The sequence below is a fragment of the Mixophyes fleayi genome, chromosome 2 (assembly GCF_038048845.1).
Source record: "Mixophyes fleayi isolate aMixFle1 chromosome 2, aMixFle1.hap1, whole genome shotgun sequence".
In the NCBI taxonomy this organism is placed as follows: domain Eukaryota; kingdom Metazoa; phylum Chordata; class Amphibia; order Anura; family Limnodynastidae; genus Mixophyes; species Mixophyes fleayi.
In genome coordinates this window covers 66,342,032-66,362,416 of record NC_134403.1, presented here as the reverse complement: position 1 = coordinate 66,362,416, position 20,385 = coordinate 66,342,032, and the positions used below count along the sequence as shown (strand labels likewise).

At 39.5% G+C, this 20,385-nt stretch overlaps 1 protein-coding gene across 2 annotated transcripts in view; it reads right to left on the bottom strand.

Moving 5' to 3' along the window:
* Window positions 1-20,385, bottom strand: part of TNS2 (tensin 2) — a 104,673-nt gene that overhangs the window by 76,669 nt on the left and 7,619 nt on the right. Inside the window, exon 1 of one of the 2 annotated variants that reach the window (XM_075199158.1) lies at window positions 5,812-5,946. The exons of the other annotated variant lie outside the window; for it this stretch is intronic. Within the exon in view, the coding sequence (XP_075055259.1) occupies window positions 5,812-5,826 (15 nt within the window). The 5' untranslated portion in view covers window positions 5,827-5,946. Of the gene's footprint in view, window positions 1-5,811; window positions 5,947-20,385 lie in introns of those variants that run through there. 2 annotated transcript variants of the gene reach the window in all.

Below are 20,385 nucleotides of genomic sequence, written 5' to 3'. Positions count from 1 at the left end.
ATTTATTATGCTGACCCTCACAAAAAGCTTTTTTTAAATATAGATTTCCCTGAATGACGCTTTCAAATTATTGAAAAAGTCACAGGATCAAAGTAGCTGAGAAGCCCAGGAGACAGGCGGTAGGCGGTAGACTGTTCTGACACTGGACTAGTGCCAGAGCGCACCTTATATACTAGAGGATGGGGAGGTTTCAAATTCCCCACCGAGGAGTCACATGATCGGACCTGCCGCGCACCTGGAAGTACTGCACACCAACAGAACGGGACACAGGAATGTGGATGGGTAAGTATCGTTACATGCTGTGGGTAAACTGAAGCCATACTTACAGCACATTACAGCTATGGGCCCATGATTACATTTCTATGTAATGTAACAGCTGAACACCGACAGAGATATATTTTCCTAGTAGTCAGAATGCTGGGTGTTTTCTGTATGACCTCAACATGCAGCTTTCTGTGCAACGCATTTAATAGCTGCCCCATAGTCACAGACATCAGTCTGCTGTCACCAGGGCTACTATAGCAGATGTGGGCAATTATCGCTATGAAATCACCGTTTCCATGGAATAAAAATAAAGCTATGATTATTTGATATATACTTGTCATCACGCCGGTGCCATCTGCTGCAAAATAACAACATGTCAAAAAATATTTTCATTAATTATGCTCTGGTGCAGTGTAATACATAAAGGTGTGGGGTAAGCCAGTAACAACCGAGTGGTTAGCAGCAAGCTTCTAGCAGGAAGAGATAAACAGAGGGATGTTCTGCAGTATCCCAAACAGGATGTTATCCAAAGACACAATCAGTTTCTGATAGGAAGTTGTTAATAGGACGCCCCTGAGAAAGACAGTAGCAGGAAACAGTTCATTAATTGTTCAATGTGTATAACACTGATGTTTTCCATTGATAGGAGTAATTGCTATTTTTTTTCAGTGATAAATATACTGTAGCAGGTTGAACTGCTCCCCTCTAAAGTGAGTGAATTTTACCTTGTACGGATACAAACTGCATGACACAATGACACCTAAATAATCTTTCCAAAATTACACGGAAAAGGTGACATCATTTAAATAGAAAAATATCTATAATTAACCGTTTTATTTTCTAACAATTAGTTTTTGCAGCTCAAAAATGTCTGCTCCAATTTTTCCATTAGGAGCAAATGAATAATTTTAGAACAATTAGTTTTACACAAACAGGTGCTGAATATCCCACGATTGGTAAGATGAGTTGCAAATAACGTACGCATTTAGCCTTATGTTTGAAATACAATAGTTCTGAAAGCTGTCTAAAAATAACAGCACACAGCAGAGGGATGGGTTAACTGTATTTCACCCTGCTGAAGTTATGGCAAATTAGTGTGCGAGTGTGTGTGTGAAAGTGATGAGATTAAAGGAGTGTTGACAGCAAATAGTTTCTCTTCATAGTTTGAATGAAAGCTTTACTGTAGACAAGCAGATAAAATAGCGTTCATAAGTGCTGTATGCCAACAAGAAGGAAGGAGGGAGTTTAAGAGGGGTTGCAAAGCACACATGATACCGAAAGAGCAAAACAATGTATTACTGGAAAGCAAGTACAAAAAATAAAGTCATCCACATTCAGAAAATAAACAACAAAGTTTCAAAGGATGCGAGAGGATGCCATATTGACCTGTAGGTCTCCATCTGCAATTACAAATGTTCCCTTCTATCTTAGTCTGTAACTGTTTTTTATGTGTGGAGTATTTTTTTCTCATTATTTTGTCATCATGTTAACTGTAAACATGATATCCGATGATGTATCTGTTAAATACTCATATTTTATAGTTTATTTGCAGTTTAAAGTATTGTGAGAGATTAATCATCATCATTTATTTATATAGTGCCACCAATTCTGCAAAGCTGTAAAGAATATTTGTCATTCACATATTCCCCCCATTGGAGCTTACAGTCTAAATTCCCTAACACACTCACACTCACACACACAGACACACACACACACACACACACACACACACACAGAAAAACACACACAAAGAGACTAGGGTACTTTTCGTTAGCAGCCAATTAATCTACTAGTATGCTTTTGGAGCATAGGAGGAAACCCACTGAAACACGAGGAGAACATACAAACTCCACACAGATAAGGCCTTTGCCGGTAATCTAACTCATGACCCCATCGCTGTGAAGCAGAAGTATAAACTACTGTAATTCCAAACAAAATCAAATCCAAAAATAAGTTTTATGAGGTTATGTTCTTAATGACTGGAGTAACCTTTAATGTACCATTATCTCCACATGCTGTTATTACAAGCAACTTGTGGCCACGTAATGTGCGCTTGGATATCAAAATAGTGCTACACATGTAAATGGAATTTACTAAAAAGAAGTACTGGGATTTATATACACATATATAATAATATAGACTGCTCACTGTCTAACAAGTTAAGCTGCACCTGTGCCTGTTCACATTGAAGGCAACAGGTGCCGCTTAACTTGCTAGTCAGTGAGTAGTGATTTGAAGACAGCATTATCATGGGCTGAACCAATAGGAACCACTGAGTGAATAATGACGCAGTAAAGGTCATTGAGGAAGGTAATTGTATTGCTGTTACCCAGATAGGAATGAGCATTTTGGCAAATGTCACTTTAAATGCCTACCATCACAATCAGATGTCACCCTTAATTATTTTCACTTTTTCTTTTAAAATACTACTCATATTGCCTTACTCATATCTCATGGTCACCATCGCGGTCTTCATTTCATAGATCACGTTTTAATATTTTTATTACCTTGATAGATTCTATGTATGTGATTCCTATTAAAAGTGTTCCTGGATGGTGAAAAGGGCATCTCACTAAAAGTATGAGAGCCATTGCTCCATCTCTGAACTCTGCAGCCACCCACTAAATTGGGATTGGCAACACGTGAAGATCATTTAAATATCTCAACCTGAAAAACAAAATCTTGCTCTATGGTGCAGTATTAAGTGCTTTCATGCACCTAGCCCGCATTTGATTGGTGTCCAATGTTTCAACTTCATATAACCTTCCTGATTATCGGTCTTAAGTTTAGTGTGATAATAGAGGAGTATTTTAAAACACTGAATTTCAAGAGATAAATGGCTATTGTGTATCATGGGGAAACTTGGTTCCCATGGCATTGTGTGCCAGCATAGGCTGTACAACGCGGTACAGAAGAAAAACACATCATTCTGAATTGCCTAACTTCAATCTGAGCCCCTAAGCACCTTGCATCAAAGTGCATGGGACATCTCTGCTTAGAAATGAAATGTAAACATTTTACCTCTATAAATTATCATTTAGATTAGTATGTTTCAGTCTCCATAAGTAGAAAGCAAAACTTTAACTGCACTTACAAAATAAAGCAGGCAGATTTTTAAGCAACTAAAATACATTAGCCAGAAACCCCAATATGACAGACTGCGCAGAAAGTGCAATTTCATCCGCCTGCTTCCAGTGAATTATGTGTTTTTCATGCTCTGGACTGTAGCATGTGCCTATAAAGCTGTTGATTAACTAGGGATATTTATGGCAACTGGCTGCAGGCATCAGGAAGGGATTTTCCGCTTACTATGAATACAGGGCTTTTTTTCCTGAAAGTCATCCAGTTAGGTGGGAATTACAAGAAGGGGTAAGTGAAGGAGGGACTAAAAATTGTCCCATGGACTTGGATAGACACATCCCCCCCTTTTTCCCGGATGTCACTTATGATAAGAGAAAGACATGTCCCCTGATATTATAAGAATGTGCTGTGAGAGTCCAGCAGCTGGACAGAGAGAGGGAGGGAGGGGAACTGGAGAGATGGAGAAGGGAAGGAATGTGTATGAGAAGAAAGAATAAACAGAGGTCAAAGTAGCTAAATCCTATTTTAACCCAGTATGTCAGCTCAAGGACGCATTGCGAAGAACAGTAAATCACTGTATAGATTTTGGAACTTATCATCCACTAATACATTGTTGCTTAACATGTACATCACCATACTTGTGAATTAGCTGCAGGCTCACATAGGGGCACATTTATCAATGTTCGTATAGAGTGAAAAATAGTTTTCAATCCTTATCGCATTGATAAGGATTGAACTATTTCTCAAATTTATGAAGAACCCAACACAGAAACAGCAGTTCCGATAAACTGCTGTTTCAGTGATGATAAAAAAAACACTTATCGCGCCTCTTCGGAATGCGCTGTCTCCGGAGCTCCTCCTCGTCCTCTTCGCTTCTTTCTGCAATTGCGCATGTGCAGTTCGAAGAACTGGACATGCGCACAAACATCTCCGCTCTGTCTCTGCAACTATAGTTGCAGAGAGCGAGCGGTTAGTGACAGGGAGGGATCATGCGCTGTCCAGCTCTGCTCTTCGGAGCAGAGCTGACAGCACTGAAATTTTTCATTTATGATAATGTAGGCCAGCTTCAGCTGGCGTACATTAACATGACAAGTTTCCGAAAAAAACTATTTTTCAGAACTTGTTAGATTGCGAGAGGGAGCAGTCACCATAATATTGAATGGTGACTGCTCCCAAAAACTAAGCAGAATACAAAGCAGAAGATATCCACGATATCTGCTGCGATGCACCTTTCATAAATATGAAGCACACTTCAACCTGCGTTGGAGTTACGGAAAGAAAGTGAAACTGTGCTAGCACTGCTTCATATATATGCCCCATAGTATGGTGTCCTAAAAGATTGTCCGAAGGAGTACAGGTCTATTGATCCTCTAGCAGACCCTCTCCCTGAAGAAGGTGGTGACTTCTCATTTTTAATCTCAGCATTGCTAATCATTGGTTTTAAGAATATTAAGAATATTAAAGATTAGCCCTATATGAGAAAATTCTAGGATTTCAGAAAAATTTCATTAAAATGCACAAAACACAACAATGTTATATTAATAAGTATTTGGGTTATATGGACTGCATTAACTTGCATTTCTTTAGATATAACAGTTCAATTTATTCATCAAATGCATTATTACTTGCTCTCTAGATACTGCCATATTTATGTGAAAGCTCAAATCAACAGATAAATACAAAACAATTTTTGCTAACCGCTGTGTAATATAATATGTTTGCGCTATTTAGAACAGTATCACTCACTTGTGGCCCGTAGTCATGGTGACTTGCAGTCATTCAACTGTACAACTGAAGTAACACAATATAAAATACCTGTATATAACTTCCATATGCAGGAATAGGTGTCCAAATCTTTATTGGGTTTAGTTGCACTATAAATTGTAGTTGGAAAAGCAAATTTACAGCAGGTAGTAAATGTGCTTAATACATTGACAGAAGTTAGATGTAGTAAAGCATTATTCTTTCAACATAACATATAAATAGCTATAATAATAATAATAAAACTAATAATAATCAGTTGTGTTAGCATCTCACAAAGGTGCTGAATGGACAGAGCCATGTCTCCTGACATACAGGGGCTGGGTTAGAAACATACACAGCACTGTTTGAATCTGAATTTGTTTTGGCTGTCAAAGCTTTAAAAATAGGTGTTGAAGAGCTCCCAAATGGTAGGAGTTATCTGGTATGGGAGGATGTTTGTTGAAAATTATGTTAGGTTGAAATTATTATTTAATTATTTGTATAAAGATGCATTTCATGCATATATTTAATTTTTGCAATTATATAAATATAAGAATCTGTTCATTAAATGAGAATAAAGTCTGTATAAACAAAATACAGAGAAGATAAAAGGGCCCATCCACATTGCTTTCTGTTCTTAACAGACATTTAAGAGCTGGTTGTTAAAGCAGCAATCCCACATAGAAGGTTTACTTGTTCTTATTTCAATAGCAAGTCAATTACCTTTTCATCATGCATCTGATAGTCATGTTTATTAGCTGTCTTTCTACAAATCCTTATCTCCTTTTCAAAATCTCTCCAGAAGTGGCAGCAAAATATAGCTGCCAGTTACACAGACACGGGCTCACAGCTTTCTGTATGTCGGGTGAAGGCAGAGAGGGAAGGAGGAAGGGAGGCTCTTATGTCACACAGAACAGACTGAGTTTAGAGGGGCATTCCAAAGTCATGTGACTGTGGTTGCCATGGTAGTCCATAACACTGTGATGAATTATAAATCATTAATAGTACCGTGAAGAAACAAGTCAAGGAAAAATGGTAAACGCCAACATTCTTCTTATAGCATGTCACAGTGATTTATGTTAAAAAAAAAAACACACTTAATTTTTTCTTGTGATTGCTAGTGTAACATAAGGTTCTAAAGCTCTGATTACAATAGGCAGGTCTAGAACCAATATGTAGCCAAACTAGCTACCCTCATGCCCTCTTCTACATAGGAAGCACTTTCTCAATGGTTTTTCAGACACCTCAACTGTGCGTGTTTTCTAGATCTATTAGGAGAATAGGTGAAATAATAAATATCACGTGAATCTTTTAGAATGCGTCACTATTATAACTGTACGCATGAAGTCTGGAAAACCAGTTGGGGGTGATTAAAGATAGAATTAAGAACCAATATTAAAGTAACAGGGAAAAACCTTCTGTTCGGGTGGGGAGCTTAAAAAAACAGGAGCGGTTAATGTAGCTCCAAATTGAGTGAGAATATAGACTTATAAAATCTATGTAGAATAGAGTTTATAGAATACTAAAGTAATATATAAGAACTGTAAATAAAACAACAGGATCATCAAATACTCTCATTTAAGCTCATTACTTAAAATCAGACAAAATACACAATACACACCTTCACATGCTGATTGCAGCAAAACTCCAGGTTTCATAACAGACAACAACATCCTTTCATAAGTTCCTTTAATTATTTCCTTCTACGTCTCACTTCTAGATTTTCCGCTCGCTCCCCTTGACATTTTCCTTTCCACGTTTTCTTCATACTCCCCGTCCTGCAGGATCTCTCCTCATCATCACCCTCAGCTCTGGCAGTGAAATGACCCAGTACTCTGTATTACATCAGATAATAGCGTGTCTGTGCTGTGTCCCCACGCATGTATCAGAGGAGGGGGGTAATTAAAGAATCTGCAGAGGGTCACTGCCCTGCTGTTCTACAACTCCTACTCCTGGTTTTTTAGATTAAGCTTTTAGACAGCAAAACACTCCCCTGCTGTGTGCTGGTTCTGTTCCAGTAGCTACACTGCATCCACCATAACCAATGTTTCACAAACTAAAACACCTGTGATTTCTCTGTGATATCCGGTAAATCTGGCCTGTGTCCGTCCATAAGAACAACCAAGTCCATAGCTGTATCCATTAATCACTGAAAACTTGAGAATGCTGAAAGGAAAAAATGACCGGTGGTGTCCTGAAGGGAGGACAGTTCCTCAACGGGGCAAATATGCATCAACTTCTCCGAACGCAAAAGTGAGGAGACTGAAGAGGTTCTTCAGCATCGCGTCATCACAAAGCTGCGCACACTGGTTTTCTTTACAATAAGTCCTTAGTTCCCTGTAAAACCATCTGCAATTCACCACAGCCCCTCTTCTTAAGTGCAAATTCATGAAGGAATCAATAGATTAAACCAATGTTGCTAAAAGGTCACTAGATATTTTCAAATGTTACTGGTAGCCAACCACAGTAGTCATCCACAGATAACAGCACAATTCACTGTAAAATAAACAGCTAGTTTGGATGTCACATGCAATAAACAACTACTGGGGGTAAATGTATCAAGCTTCGGGTTTGAAAAAGTGGAGATGTTGCCTATAGCAACCAATCAGATTGTAGCTGTCATTTTGTAGAATGTACTAAATCCATGACAACTAGAATATGATTGGTTGCTATAGGCAACATCTCCACTTTTTCAAACCCGCAGCTTGATAAATTTACCACCCGGAATCTACATCCACTAATCATCTTTACTTGTTCTCTAACGGAAAAATTGCTCAAAACTTTTAAATATGTCGTCCTCGATTAGCTAGTGATTTCCTGAATGGAACTCATCAAGGTCAACAAACCAGAAGGCACACATCAGCTGTAGCATCTCCGGTGACAATGACAGATCTATTAAGTGAAATACATTCCCCCAGCTACTGAGGCTAGAGGTGGTTGTTGTTGAGCAGACAAAGGGTTCATAAAACAACAATTTTAAAAATCGCTGAAAACACCATTAAATGTCAGATTTTATACATAATAGTTAAAAAGTGACCGGGTTCCACTTGATAAATAAAAACCTATAATTGATCACCCCTGACAACCACACAATACAACATGAAGTCCGCCAATTAGAAGCTCGTTCTCATGGCCGAATGCTGAAGCACTGTTAGAAGTCCCTCCAGCTTGATAGTCCAATAAAAAGCAATCAAAGTGACACCTTTCGGACGTAAAGGATTTCTGTTAGTTCTACGTGTTTCATGGTAAAGCAGCACTTTCTCACGGTCTCTGATGAAGCAGGGCTTTACCATAACACATGAAGTGATTGGCCCACTTTAAAACTCAGTGTATTTCCATGGAAATACAGTAGTGGGATTAACCTTTGTGCTCTGCTATTGTGGAGTTGTATGTAAAACAAACACAGCACTTCTCCCCCAAATAAGACTAGGTAAAAAGTTAATATTGAGATAGTTGTTGCTATTGAGTGCTCGGTAGGATTAGTGCATGTTATTGTTATTATATAAATGGGGGATGTGATGGTTGTGGTCAGAGCAAGAGTGTAGTGCACACTTGCGTACTTTTTCAGTTTAGGTTCCGGGAGGTACAGGGGAAGGTGGGCATGTGGGGGCGGGGCTTGGAGAATTGTGTCACTAAGCCCCGCCCCCTACGCGTGCATCACCATTTTGCCCTATACCAGCAGGGGACAGGGCTGCCATGAAGCGTGAATCACGTCACTAAGCCCTGCACCCTCCATTTAATTTACCAGACTGTCGGGAATCCGGGCGGTTACCCTGCTCTCCTGGGAGTCCGGGAGGATTTCCAGAGATTCGGGAGTCTCCCGGACGTTCCAGGAGAGTAGGCATCTATGGTGTAGTGTCAGACTGATGTGTATGTGGTGGACAACTGCAGAAAAATTAGAAAGGAGAAAAGGGTATTGCTATAGTGGAGTACAATCAGGTATAAATAAAGTGAAATATTGCAAAAGAGAGCGCTAGCTCGCTAATGGACAACCACTGTAATGCACAGAGCACACACCACTGTCAGATTGGGAAGTATACATATGACTTGCAGCTAGGAACATGCATCCTCCAGTCCAGTGGCAGCTATATACCTCAGTCCTGCATTTAGCCTGCTATAACTGACACCTTCACCTGGAGCTGTGCCAATGTTACAATGTGACCAGCTAATTGCTTTGTGCAGATTCCGGAGGTTGCTGAGGTTCAGAAGGTCATAACATGTCTGGAATTTAAAGTGTGTGCTAGCTAGGCCTCTCTCTCAATGACGGTACACAAAATATTGATTGCAAGTACACATAAACATGATCAAACCCAAGGACGTCCTACCTAACAGTGTAAGATTTACTCGCATGAGAACGGACCGCTACTGATTAAGGAAATTCTCAAAAATAGTATCAAAAACCTGATTGGACAAGTCCTTGATATCACGCATCCATGCATCAGTAGGTCACCCACAAAAACAAAAAATATATGGCTACTACAATAAAAACCTTTATAAAAGAACTGAGCAATTAAATATCTGAAGTTGAGAGTCGCATAGCCTATCTTGAACCAAAGTCTGAGAACCTCATGAAGTCGCAACAATGCTTTAAATGTTTCAGCAGTAACTAGATATCCTAAAATACAGCATTTAAAAGTTTAAATTACTGACACGGAAGACAGATCCAGAAGAAATAATATTCAGGTAAGAGGTATTCTCTAGACCAGGTGTCGGCAACCCTTGGCACGCGTGCCAGACATGGCATGACGACCACTTCTGTCTGACACGCCAAGCTTCTCAGCCTCCTCACTAAAGCAGCTGATGAAGGCCGAAACGGAGCTGCTGCTCTCAGCTTTCATTATGGAACGGAGGAGGGGTGGTGACTCCAAAGAGAAGTATGAGTAACACTATAAATTGGGGGCACAACTATGTGGCATGCTATAAATTGGGGACACAACTATGTGGCATGCTATGAATTGGGGGCATATCTATATAGCATAATATAAATTGGGAGCATATCTATGTGGCATACTGTGAATTGGGGACACATCTATGTGGCATGATAGGATTTGTGGGCACAACTATGTGACATACTATGAATTGAGGAAATAGCTATGTGGTATGATTTGTGAGACAATTATGTGGCAAGATATGAATTGGGGGTACAGCTATGTGGGATAATTTGAACTGTGGCACTACTGTGTGGCATAACATGAACATTTATTTCTCCGTCCGATTACTATAAATATTATGATATTAGCATCATAAAGTAAGACATAATATAATGTAATATATTGCCATTGGCTCAGGTAAGTATTTCGAACAACAATGTGAAGGGAGTCCCCATTTCATACAAAACATGGATTTTTGCCAATGATGACATCCTACACAGCACTCCATGATATATTACAACACTGCAGTAATATTTTATATTATAAACTAAAACCTATCAAAACAAAGGTGCTACCAATTTACATTTACACCAGATGTCATAACAAGGTTAAAATCTCAAATATCATTATAACTGGTAAGTAGATGGCGTTAAATATCTAGGTGCATCTCTTTTCTCTAACTTACCTCCCACTCTTAAAATAAGTTGGACAAATACTATACAAACTGTTGCCTCTTGAAATCTCCTGGTCAGGTTGTATTAAAAGTTTAAAGATAATGATCCTATCGCTATTTGTTTTTACTTTTTTTTTTACAATAAACCCTGCTTTTATACCCAACTCGTACGTTCAATCGGCATAGAGAGTACTAAACTCATTCAAATTACCTACAACCTAATGATCAACTTTACGGTTGTCTAAGCATTGAGGTTCTGCAGCAGCATCTGATGTAAGAGCCTACCATACACACCATACAGCAGCAACACTTGACAAGTGAATTTGAATTGAACAATGTGCTCTTCCTAATATTGTTTTAAGTGATACATTGTGGCTGTAAACACTAAGCCAATGCTGTATATGGGATACATATGCTTCCTCCCGTACCCTGATTGCTTTACAATTTAAAAGCCTTAACACTTCATTTTCTGCCTTCTCATATTTCTTCACTATTGTTTAACCACATATCAGACCTATATCTGGGTGGTAAATTACATGATTATGCTGAAATTCAACTGAACTTTGGGATTCACAAGAATAATTTCTATAAATACCTTTGTATAAGACATTCTTCCAAACGTTCACATTCCTACATTTTTGTAATAGAGCACTCACTTAAAAAAAATAATGAAGAAACTCTAATAGATGAATTAAATGTATTTTTAAATTATACCAGACATTCATGAATTCAGATTAAATTACCTATTGACATATGGAATACTGCATAAAAATATAATTAAGAAAAATTGAAAGATTACCTAGTTATCAGCTTCCCTTAATTACGTTATTAAATACTGGAACTGCTACCACCTATATGGGAAAACAAAAATTGTCTCCCATTGTATACATAAGCTAGATCTATGTCATTTCATCTATATGGGGCTCAAACTCTATTATTTAATACTCTTACACAATTATCTCTCATTTGGAATAAGTAGCTACAGGATGTTTGAGATGTAAAAGTGAGTATGTCTAATTTCTTTTTTCTTTTCTTTTTTTTCCTGCTCTTAATTTTCCCTTTCCTTTGGCTTCTCATTTGGATCCTTGTTTTTTCTTCTGTAATATTCCAGAAAATTGTTTATTAGAAAGTTTGTCATAAGCTACTACTTTTATGAATACTCTGCTTTTTTGTAAACTATGTGTTTATCAATGAATGGATCTTTTTTCTCTTTAATTTACCTTTATACTGGTGTATGTGGCTATGTGTTCTCTGGCAACAATAAACAATTGAATATATCTGTTCCTGTGACCCCATACTGTCTTAAAGATGTTTGGGCTGTCAGTGGACATATTGTATATAAAGGTCAACGTTTCAAATTCCACCATTGGGATTAAAAAATGAAAAAATTATGGTGAGGGATGAGGAAGGGATCAGTACATAACTGCGGAGAGGGATCAGGAAGGGATCAGTAAATAACTGTGGTAAGGGATCAGGAAGCGATCAGTACATAAATATGGTGAGGGATCAGGAAGGGATCAGTACATAACTGTAGTGAGGGATCGGGAAGGAATCAGTACATAACTATGGTGAGGGATCAGTACATAGCTGTGGTGAGGGATCAGTACATAACTGTGGTGAGGGATCAGTACATAACTGTGGTGAGGGATCAGTAAGGGATCAGTACATAACTGTGGTGAGGGATCAGTACATAACTGTGGTGAGGGATCAGTACTAACTGTGGTGAGGGATCAGTAAGGGATCAGTACATAACTGTGGTGAGGGATCAGTACTAACTGTGGTGAGGGATCAGTACATAACTGTGGTAAGGGATCAGTACATAACTGTGGTGAGGGATCAGTACCTAACTGTGGTGAGGGATCAGTACATAACTGTGGTGAGGGATCAGTACATAACTGTGGTGAGGGATCAGTACATAACTGTGGTGAGGGATCAGTACTAACTGTGGTGAGGGATCAGTACATAACTGTGGTGAGGGATCAGTACATAACTGTGGTAAGGGATCAGTACATAACTGTGGTGAGGGATCAGTACATAACTGTGGTGAGGAATCAGTACATAACTGTGGTGAGGGATCAGTACATAACTGTGGTGAGGGATCAGTACATAACTGTGGTGAGGGATCAGTACCTAACTGTGGTGAGGGATCAGTATATAACTGTGGTGAGGGATCAGTAAGGGATCAGTACATAACTGTGGTGAGGGATCAGTACACAACTGTGGTGAGGGATCAGTACTAACTGTGGTGATGGATCAGTACATAACTGTAGTGAGGGATCAGTACATAACTGTGGTGAGGGATCAGTACATAACTGTGGTGAGGGATCAGTAAGGGATCAGTACATAACTGTGGTGAGGGATCAGTACATAGCTGTGGTGAGGGATCGGGAAGGGATCAGTACATAACTATGGTGAGGGATCAGTAAATAACTATGGTGAGGGATATGGTAGAGAGAGTTTTCTGGAGCAATTAAAATTAATGGACAAGGAAATGGAAAGCTTAGGTGCAACCAGGGCCGGATTAACCATAGGGCTAACTGGGCTACAGCCCAGGGGCCTATGGCATCCAGGGGGCCCTTGAAAGTGCTCAGCAGCAGTATTGATCGGTCGGGGGCGCCCCGGCGCGATCAGTGCTGCTGAGCACTTTCACTGCGGTCCTTCCCCGGCACGCTGTAGTCTCCTTACTGAGGAGATCTCGTGAGTCTCACTCTCACGAGATCTCCTCAGTAAAGAGCGTACAGCACGCCGGAGAAGGAGGTAAGTGCCATTCCCTTAATCCGGCCCTGGGTGCAACTGTCAGCAAGACTGACACTCATAGGAACGCAGCCTACCGATGCACTAGGAAGCAATGACACGACTCTTGTACTATATTTCATCTTCCCTGTATAATTCTTTAGTCTACCTTCAAAGAGGTTTTTATTTGTTAGACCAGCCCTGCACACCAGCTGTAATTTTAGCAGTAATTATGATCCCACTATTAGTCTTGTAGTTGTATTAGAATAAATAAGACTCAAATGGCATCAAAAACTTCATAAGGGTGATGTCACTGCATCTGTGTATGATCGTTATCTTCATTACTCTTAATGTGTTTTATACAGACAATGTCACAAAGGCTTCAGTCACTGCTTTTAAAATGCTGTTTGCAGCTCTGGACAAGTACTCAAAGCATTTGTGCAAGCCCCTGACCCACAGGAATACATTTATTTATGGCAGACCCTATACCGACTTATTAAGTGTTTAGTAAAAGTAATTAGAGTTAAACACTTTGTACAGAGTTAAAAACACTTGTAGAATCTGACATTTCCACTTGATTTGTCCCTGGATAGGAAAGCTGCTCTCTGGATATAATAGTATCCAATGCAGACAGAAAATAAAGCAATCTGCATGGTCATACTTGCAGAAAGGTATATGTAAAAACCAATAAATAAAAGTAAACTAGAGGTGGAGAACCGCTTTAATGTTCTTGTGAAAATGAAAATGCATCCATAATATTTGATAAACAAATATAACTTGGTGCCCATCGCTTTGCATAGTACATGTTTATATGAGAGGTGTACGTTGTATTCTGGGAGGCCTGGATAAAAAGAGGCTGCTATTTGCCAGTGATGACTAAACAAGTGTTGAGTTTTCCCTCCTGGGGGGGACCTTCGTGTAGCAGCTCTCCAGCTGCAAAATGCGGCACTGTTATATAAACTGCAGGGAGCATTGAGCAAGGCCTTGTAGAAACACAGCTGGGGAACATGAGAACACAGTTTTCAAGCAACTCATTCATCTGATTAATAGAAAAATGATCCCAGGACACTGCATTTGGCAACTGCAAGGTCAGAAGATGATACTGTGTTTCAGCAGGTTGATGCTATTACTAAATATTGGGAAACAATAATTAAGTGACTGGAACTTACTGCTGCACCTTCGCCAAGTAAAAGATTTTACTAAGGTGGTCCTTCTCCTAGCTGGAGAGACTCCTCTGTTCCTCTTAAAGCCCAGTTTAAAACCAGGGGCATGTGAGAAGTTGGACCAATCACAGGAAATTGCAGCTTGTGATTGGTCCAACAGATCTTCCTCATCACTCCCCCTTCTTCCAGACCCTATACAGTTGATTAGCTTAGTATAATGATGATGATGATGATTATACAGAACCGGCAAAGAACCAGGGAAGAGGACTGCAGGCCTCGTGGCTTTAGTAAGGCAGACGGACCCTTTAGAAAACTATTTTATTGTGGTGATAGTGCAGATTTAATTACATCAGATCAATAAATAGGAAATTTGCAAGAAAACTGAAGCAATTGAGGAGGGAGAGCAATAAAACTTTACATTTGTTTAAAACATTTTTTTGCTTGATAAAATGGAGCAAAAGTTTGCACCATAATAATCCATCTTCTAATTTGATACATAAGTCCAAAGAGTTTGGGGGTCATGCGAATGCATGTGAGTTTTCATCTGACCGTGTGTTTCACACACATGTGTAAAGACGCACCTACACATCATGAAGGTGGTTTTACTATTTTGGCACATATGATTTCTGCAATCAGACTACAGAAACATCTAACAAAAACATACTTATCTGTATGAATACTGAACAAACAAATGTCAGTTCGGAAGCAATATAAGGTTGGCTTTGCAACACTTCATGTAAGACAGAAGTTCAATGACCGGGCAGGGAGGTTTATAAATACAGGGCCTGATTCCTCAAGGCACGCATACTGAGCGCAATGTGTGTTTGTTTCAAAACGCACGTAATTCGGGTATACGTACGGCCAAATTTAACGAGGAGCGGATCTGAAGACACTGATGAATAGAGAAGTAGGTCCGCTCTGCTCTACAACACAGGACACTGCAGGACACGTCCAATACATGTGTGCAATAAAAGGTCTCAAAAGAACACACGGAAAAACAAACTATTCAGTTAATGTCACCTGGTAATAATAAAGGCATTAATGACTAAACTATAGAAATTATTTATTTTATTTTTTTTCCCATGAAATACATTTATTATGATGTTATGAATGTCTACTGTACATAAAATACATTTTACAGTTGCTCCTGATTATACATACACCAGTTATAGCATTTATACTCATTGGTAAGCAGCACTTAGACTAGCCCTGTGGCTGGAGCAAGAGATACAGCTGTAAAACAAGTACCTGAGAGATACCCAGAGCTAGAATCGGCACGACATTACTGTACATTGACTACAGGCAAACACCACTCCCCCCTCGAACCTCCCCGAAATTGTAGGCTGTAGTAAGTGTCCTTTGTGCTTGAAGATTAATTGAACTTGGCACATTTTGTGGCCTATTTTCCAGTTCTGGGCAGGCTCAGAGTGATTTTGTGCATGATACGCATAAAAATTGCCATTTACGTCCCTTGATGAATGTCTGATTCTAACAAGAACACCAACATTTTAGTATTACAAAGCATCGGTTTACGGGAAAAATTATACAAATATATTCATTTTATTTTACTGTACGTTGCTGATAGAGACAGAACTCTGCATCGCTGGACGGTAGTAGTATTTCCTTCATTCTCTTTTTCTAGACAGATAAAAGCTAATTGATGATTGGTTGGTATGGTTTAGTACAAATTTGCACACAAATGCAATGCTCGTCAAGAACAGTCAATGTAAGCAATGTCACGTTAAATAGCACTGGTGGTCTGTTTAGACATGAAACCAATTCTACATCTGGTCCTGCTGTATTGTTGTCAGATAGTTCTGAGAGATTCAACTTGATGTTTTGATATTAATCTTATCACTGTATAACATGTAGTTTCTGTGATGCAGGTAGGTATATATTTAGTGGTACATCTCTTGGAGCACATGGAAAGCTAACGGAGGGCTGGTATTGGTCAAAAGGCATATAAGCTCCAAGGTTGTTTGTGAACCTGCATTGTGGGATATGCAAGAGTAAATGTTTTAGGCAGTGGGTAGTTGCCAGGTGCTGGCCAATCAGAAGAGGTTATAGGGAATGGACTGAGACAATGGGAGATTATGTAAATGTGAGTCTATGTGGCATTTCTTCCTCTTGTCAATGGAAAATCCCAGTCCCTGTTATGTTTGTGGTGCTTGATTTGTATGTTTAACATGTATTCTGTTTCCGAAAAGGTCTCGCATTGGCGGGGGAACAATGCCAATCAGCGGCCATAGATGACGCATTTGTGTGGCAGTGGAGGACTCTCCCTAAAAAGGGAGGCTCGTTGTTATTAACACTTCTCCCTGGGGGGGTTATGGGGCACCATCTTTGCGGCCGGGCCCCAGCTGTTGAGCTAAACGAGGAAGAGTGCGGGTGGATAGCCCCATGTTGGTGTTAGTAATGGCTGGTAGATGGTTGGCCTATGCTTTACTTAGCCACCGCTAAAATTGATTTATTTCAATAAATTTGTGACCTTTCCAGCCAAGCAAGCCTACTGTGGTGTTGTTTCTTAGTTAAGAAGAACGGGGGTCAAGGTACATAATATGCGGGGACATTGGATCGACCATGAGGCAGCTTAATGGGCATTTAACACCTTCTGAGTTTCTTTTCCACTATTTCCATATTTGCATGGACCATCTGGCTGTCATAGTTATCAATGATTTAAATGTTCTGTCCTGGGAACAGATGTAGTACACTGCTATAAACATCTGTGTATATGCAGCGCAGAAGAGACCTAGAGACCCTCGTTGGCTGGAACTATCGGAGGAAGTTTAACTAATACATGGACCACATGTCATACTGTGTATTTTGTGCACCAGCAGGTAAGTAAAATAAGATTACAGATTAGTTAACATGATTGTATGTCAGTGAACGTACAAAATCATATGTTCCTTGCAAGAGTTGAGCGAAATTGTGTCCAAATTTTGCACAAATTGATAGATACAATACCGAGCTTCGCCATTGCAGGCTGTATTTGTATTTTTCTAGTATAAACACTGGGTTTTGCCGGAGATAGGGATTTTCTATGTTTAATAAATAGGCACCTTTGTGATCAGCCTAAATTTCACAACTTGGCGGGTTTCTCATTTTTTCCATTTGAAAACACTGATGTCTTGTACTAGGCAATAAACGTGTTTTGCTTTAGTGCAGTTAGCTGTGTCACCACATCGCATGGCTGTTATCATAGAGAACATTGATTTCTATGGTTAACATGTCTTCTACACACACTCAAGATCACATGCACTTGGAATAAAGCATGTACTATTTTTGGTACATCCAGCACTTGACTGTGTACTGAGGATACATTCACCACATTGATCAATATTAACTGTATGATGGACACCACTAGATGCCCTGCTGGCATGAACCTTTCTTGACAAAACCATATATCTGGTATATATTTTTTATATACATAATTAGCTTCACACTCACTGTCACCCACTCTGATGGTGGAGACCAATAACAAATTTGGGAAAGGCTCGGTCTGTATACTGACCAGCTGAACAAAAATACCACAAACAGCTTCCAAGATCATGAAGCCCTGGATATACATCTCAATGTGTACAGACCCTACCAATTAATGGTTACATTGGTTCAAGCTGAATTTGCCATGCAGGTGAATGCCAACACACTATTATTATTTATAAGGCATCTCAAAAGGGCCGCAGAGCAGTACGTGAAAAACACATTTCACCATAGGGGAGCTGCATTCAAAATTGTAGTTGGTATCTACCCATTAGTGTGGAACATCATAATTACTTTATATGTGTACAATTTACATATATGTTTTTAATTATTTAAAAGTTAGGAAATAAGTGTTATCTCCAATTTGCAGCGTCAATATCATTTCATATAGCCCAGTGGTTCCCAAACTGTGCGCCTAGGCTCTCTGGGGTGCTTTGGAGATCTCACAAGGGTGCCTTGGCCAGGGCCAGTGATAAGCACGGTGGGGGACTACTTGGTAATTATTTTGGCTAAGGGATGCCTTGAAAAATTTTGGACACCCTAAGGGTGCCTTGAACTGAAAAAGTTTGGAATCCACTGATACAGCCTATTAATATTAGTATCTGAATTCCCTGGGTCATTTAATTTGCTCTCTGACAAAACCATAAGGAACATTTCTAATGTCTGACTAAGGAAGGATGGAAAAATACAACTTATATCCCAAAAATTCCATAAACTGTCCTTTAAAGGCAACATCCATAAGCTGCAGAGCCCAGGCTGACACAGGACAGAGCACCGGTTACAGGACAGTGAGAACATACAGATCATTGGTGCAGGGTCAGTGGAAGTACACAAAGCACTGGAAGCAGAGAGTCAGTGACAGAATGCAGAGCACTAGAACAAGTGAGGTTATAAACTGTATATATAACACAAGAGGGAGCAGGCAGAACAATATACAGATAACTGCAGGAACCTCTGTGACAACATGCTACAAACTGCAGGGGGGCAACTAACACTATGCAGGGTCTTTGGAGAATTTACCAGTGATTTCAGAGTGTACAGGGCCTTACAATGAGCGGACATCCTACCATGTATATATGACTAAGATGTAAAGAAAAGAAAGGAGGTCGTGTAAACAAAGTGTAGTTTTGCTCCTTGTGTCTTTTCTAACATAATGGAAGATGAAAGTTTATTTAATAACATTGTATTTAGGTGCAAATTTGAACTAAACTGTCAAAAGCTAAAAAATGGAGCATAGGTGAGTGAGGATTCTGGCTCCCATCAGAGGGGAGGGAGCCACGTGGTAATGATAACTCTCATTATCATGCATGCACACCCTCACTCCGCCTTGACTTCTATTTCAGGCTCGCCCCCTGGTGGATGGTCACACTAAGCGGTTGAGAGAAGGCAAATAACAGGAGTGGAAATCTGCTACTTATCTTCTATCACTTTAGTGCAGATTACACAATGAAAGCAAAGGTCACATTGGTTGCTATGTTTTAGTAGTAGTAGTAGTAGTAGTAGTAGTAGTAGTAGTAGTAGTAGTAGTAGTAGTAGTAAATTTGCACCTAAAAGCAGTGTTAGTAAATTAACTGAGGGTCAACACTAGCAGCTCGATTTACTATATGAGGCACTAATTAAGATTTTGTTATTGCTGTGATAGAAAAGCTTGCTGAGTGATACTCAGTTCCCCGGTCACACTGGCTGGCAGACAGTCTTCAGTGCTTTTTTAACTACAAGTAAAATAAAAATATATACCAAAAATAGATTTTTTAATAAAAGAGAAGAATTAGAATGGACCACAAGATTGTTCATTTAGATGTCTGTTTAACAAAGGGAGAGAATTTGTTTCACTGGTGAAAACAGGTTTTCTTCCTTTGTTAAATAGACCCATAAAAGAACAATCTCATGGTCCATTGGCGCAGATCTTTTGTGAGATTATTGCATATCATGCACCAAAGCACCGTCTACTATTACACCTGTATTTCCAGCATCAGTCTTCTCCCTCCTTATTTTCACCCTCATTTAGCCAGTATATAACGTAGGGTAGTAGGGGACATTGAGGCTACCTTTATTTAAAGTGTAATAGTTTATCATTTTAAAGCTGCGGTGACTGAGTGGCCGCTCCTCCCAGACGGAGTTTCCGGGGGGTCAGCTGAAACTGTGAATGGGTGTGAGAGAGCGGAACAATCAAATCAAAAGGTTGCAGCTTGCGATTAGTTCTTACACTCGAACTCCCCCTTGTACGGTGGCCAATTAATGTTAGTTAACAACATTAATTCTGCAGTTTTGTGTTACAGAACTGGTAGAGTCCCAGGAAGAATGGAGGCATGTAGGCTGTATTGCATCTTTCAGATATGGACATACTAGTTAGAAGCCCATCAAAATGATGGAAAAA